The sequence below is a fragment of the Mizuhopecten yessoensis genome, unplaced genomic scaffold (assembly GCF_002113885.1).
Source record: "Mizuhopecten yessoensis strain PY_sf001 unplaced genomic scaffold, ASM211388v2 hete_36158750, whole genome shotgun sequence".
Lineage (NCBI taxonomy): Eukaryota > Metazoa > Mollusca > Bivalvia > Pectinida > Pectinidae > Mizuhopecten > Mizuhopecten yessoensis.
This window is the reverse complement of record NW_018485083.1, coordinates 1-4187: the sequence shown is the minus strand read 5'-3', so window position 1 is coordinate 4187 and position 4187 is coordinate 1. Positions and strand designations below refer to the sequence as shown.

General features: G+C 33.4%; 1 protein-coding gene across 1 annotated transcript; it reads right to left on the bottom strand.

The window, feature by feature from the left end:
• Window positions 1–7: 7 nt before the first annotated feature.
• Window positions 8–3375, bottom strand: LOC110444666. Its single transcript, XM_021489028.1, has 2 exons — window positions 3272–3375; window positions 8–2463 (listed from the first exon to the last, which is right to left on the bottom strand). Exons 1-2 carry the CDS (start codon window positions 3314–3316, stop codon window positions 2179–2181), a joined length of 330 nt encoding a protein of 109 aa, XP_021344703.1. The 5' UTR covers window positions 3317–3375; the 3' UTR covers window positions 8–2178.
• Between the last annotated feature and the right edge of the window lie 812 nt (window positions 3376–4187).

Genomic DNA, 4187 nt, shown 5'->3' with positions numbered 1-4187 from the left:
TATCGACAATGAACTCAATTTTTAACAGAAATAATGTAGAGCTTTTAAAATACCTGGTATTCCAACTGAAATTCTCATCACTTAAATACAGCAAACTGGAAAGTTAGCATTAAGTGCCAACAGTGATAGAAGTGGAATGGGATATAAATTTGCTAATATTAAATAAATACACCATCCCACTAGATTTTTTGTGAATGAAGTCATTGCATACATGTAATACATATAATGTGACTACATTTTTGAGTGAATAGATATGTATAAAAAGAATAAAGAAATATGTTTGGATATGCTGAAACTTTTAGAAGTTATGCAAATTAACTTAAACTGAACTTGAAATTCACCTAATTTACAGACTTGTCTCCCTTGCATCATAATTGTACTACCTTAATTATTGGACTTGACTAAACCCTGTATATAATCCTGACTTCAATAGATATTCTGTACACTTTGAATATACTCAGCAATGCTATTTAAGTTGCTTCTAGAATTCCTGTGTGAAATGCTGCCGTTATAATATATTTAGATCTCCACCTGAAATCATTTTCAAAAGTGGGTTGATAATAAAAAATATTTCCTCCTTAATTATTAGAAGTATTAGACACCCTTAGAGATCCTTTTACATTGTTTTGATTGTCAGGATATGCAAAAAGCTATACATAAAACAAAAAATGATTTTTATTAGAATGGTTCATTTTTGCTCCCCTGCAATTTACATATTTTGAATATTTCCTGAAATTTATGAAATAATACTCAATAAATCACTCTCTGTATTGTTTACATGCATGATAAATAAAACTTTGGCACTTTTACAAACATAAATAATCAAAATCAAAATTCATAAATAATAACTTACATTTGACAAAAACATTACAAAAAACATTATTTTCACTGATAAACCAAAATTACTTCAAAGTCCCTGTGAATGTCCTCGCACAAACTATATTTCACTCATTCAAAGCATGACATTTTCTGCAATCATTTTCACCAACAAAATATCAATCTAAATCCTCCCACACAAAAAGGTAGTTCATCGGTGTTCAATAAAAAATGATCACCTCTGTTAAACTTAAATTGTGATATCACCTTGTGACATTCAAGTGGACACCATGTTGGCTCAGCTCAAGATTTACAAGTAACAAATCTGATGTTTGAACACCAAATACAGCTGTAGGGGAAGTGAATGCATCAGTCCAACATTTCACAGTCACAATTCTGATGTTTCAGGTCTAGACGATAAGGGTAGCCCGCTAGTCTGAGACAAGTGAACTATCCAGCTAGACTAGTGGTCTCATAATGTTTTGGAGTTTTCCTCTTCTCTAACATATGATGTTGATTCTTTTGACTGGAATTGTGATGAGTTTCTTTTTCTTCCAATACTCTGCAATATCTCCTCTGGAGTATTTTTGTAGATTACAAAAACTTACTGACACAATAAGTTATAATGTACAGTTTATATTTGAATCTTCGATTTTGTTTAAGGTCGAGCCAGGTTTGTTGGTGAGGGAAAGCTGAGTACCTGGTGAAAAACAACTGACCTGCATCCAGTACCTAGTGACTGCCTCACGTAGGCCTTGAACCCGAGATCCAGTGGTGGAGGGCTGTTGGTATCAAAATGTAAGATGCCTTAAGCACATGGCCACCACAGTCCCTGATTAAAAGTATCAACCTCTCATTCTTATACATCAATATATAATAAAATTATATTTTCTCATCTGCGACATTCACACTTTTTAGATAGCCGGTAATTATAGAAGAATTAAATTGACACAAACCAAATCTGCTAGCCCCAGACCACTGAAACTACCCAGGTTAGAATCAACATAGTATGTCTTTCTGATTTTTTGTTTTAACCCTGTTAACATAAAAATCAATCTAATGTACAGTTCTAGGTCGTATGCAGTGGATAGTGCACTTGGCTTACAACAAGACGACTGTGGTTTGATTCCCTGTTTTGATATGAAAAGTTAAAGTGTCACATGTCCAACCACATGAGTTTACTTTGGAAACTCTGGTTTCTTTCTACATTAAAACCACCTGCTCACTACCATTTGGACCATTTGTTTCATATTTGTTGTAAAATAAATTAATAGAATACAATCAACATGGTACATCATTCTGAACTTTGTATAATTCTGCCCCTGTTTTCAGTCAAATAGACCTGGTACCTCAATCTGTATATCACATCACACTACAACAAGTGTTTGAGGTCTGCTGTTTCTCGTCCTGAAGGAGGTTGATCCTGTCTGTATCACCAAGTTGACCTTCATAGCCACTACTGTTATGTCCATTTGTGTGTTGGTAGGCCACTTCTCGGTTCACGGAGGGTTTGTACTTGTTGGCGTTGCCATCAGTAGGCGTCGTTAGACCTCTCTCGTGTACCGTGTTACTGATATTGATGTCGGATAGCCTCAACGTCTTGTTAAGCTCTACCTCTAACACTGATTTACACATGACGTACAGCGCCTGTCAAAAGAAATTTATTCAAGATATCGGAAAGTCAGTTATGGCACAATGTATGACTAAATCACAAACTTATATTTAATGCATTTCTACTAATTTTTCGTATGTATAAATGTTTTGTGGATTAATACCTTAAATATGTTAATTTTGTGAATCATGAATACATTAAACCAGTTCACAACAATATGCTTCATCATATTGTCTATTACACAGCATACAACATCCAACATTCCTGTAATTGCAGATTTGTATGCATTTCTGAAATTGAACCTGTTGTGAAACTTAGCAATGTATATGCAACTGTGTTAAAAAAAATCAAGAATTGGAATTGGCAATAATTAAAACATCACCTGGCTTTCATTTACCTGAATAAATATTTATGAAATATTTAAATTTGTGGTTGACTTATGTTAAGTCAGTCTCACCAGTTAGCACATCAATATTATTATCTACCTCCCTTACAGAAGTCATGTGACATTTGTTCAATGTTTATAAATAAAACATTTTACTGTGAAATGTCATTACTCAATAGTCCAGACCCATTCCCAACAATGTTTACAATGACAAATTTCCAAGAATAATGCATTGTAAGGTGGCTATATGTTACACGGTTTAATGACAAAATCTTCACACAGAATAAGGTGATTCCCCAGTCTACATGGATTTTCTCCTCAAACTTCTGTTTCTTCTCACCATACAATCAAATGTGACTTCAATCTGGACCAACAAGAGTGATTAATGTAAGTGAATAAAACTTGTTTCACAATTGTTGTAAAATAAATAAAGTTTATATATAATCACTGCCCTTTACCTGTTCTAAATTCCCTGAAGACTTGGCACTGGTTTCAAAAAACATGAGATTGTTTTCCTCTGCAAACTGAAAAACCAGAAGACAGAAACAGTTTAAGGGTGACTTCTATCACATTACATGACTTGTCAGTTTGACTAGGTGCCATACAAGGACACAGGGAAATGTTAGGACAGTTCTACCTGTTGTTATTGCTACACAGCCTCCAATTGGTAACAAAACTGGCCTAAAAATGTTTATAACGACAGGAAATAATAAGACACACAGAGTATGATCAAATAGTTAAAATGATTCCTGTGTTATCCTTACACTTTCTTTCAGTTTCTACTTTGAATAAAACAAATTCCACTCTAATTCCTAAATAAAAATAAGAATAACAATAATGGATTACAAAAGATAAATTCAATTGCCATGAAAAATTAAAATAAAATGCAATCTGTCAGAACATTGTAGTCTGATTTTGTTCATATAAATAATCTTAAAGATTCTGTAGGGAGTCTACACAATATTGTCTCTACATGTTGTAATATCAACAAACCTTTTTACATTAGGAGCCGGATTAGGGTGGGGTCGTGACGGGGCAGGGGGAATAAACAATTCTAGCTGAGCTGGACATCATATTTTATGGATTTAAGATGTATTTTAAATCTTCATTTTAATTTATTGTTACCATTTTCCCTGAAAAATGTTTTATTCTTGTAGAAGCATGACAATGGAGTTTGTCCTAGATTCTTGTTTTTCTTCAAGCCTTTGATGAGCATGACACTAAAAAATATCTATAAAATAGAACAATTTAACATTGCTTTTTTCTCTTTTTCTTTCGACAGGGGGACTGGTGTACATATGCCTTTTCACTTTGGAACATATTGTGACAATTTCAAAAGACGAAGAAACAAGTATTTCAAAAGACGAAGAAACA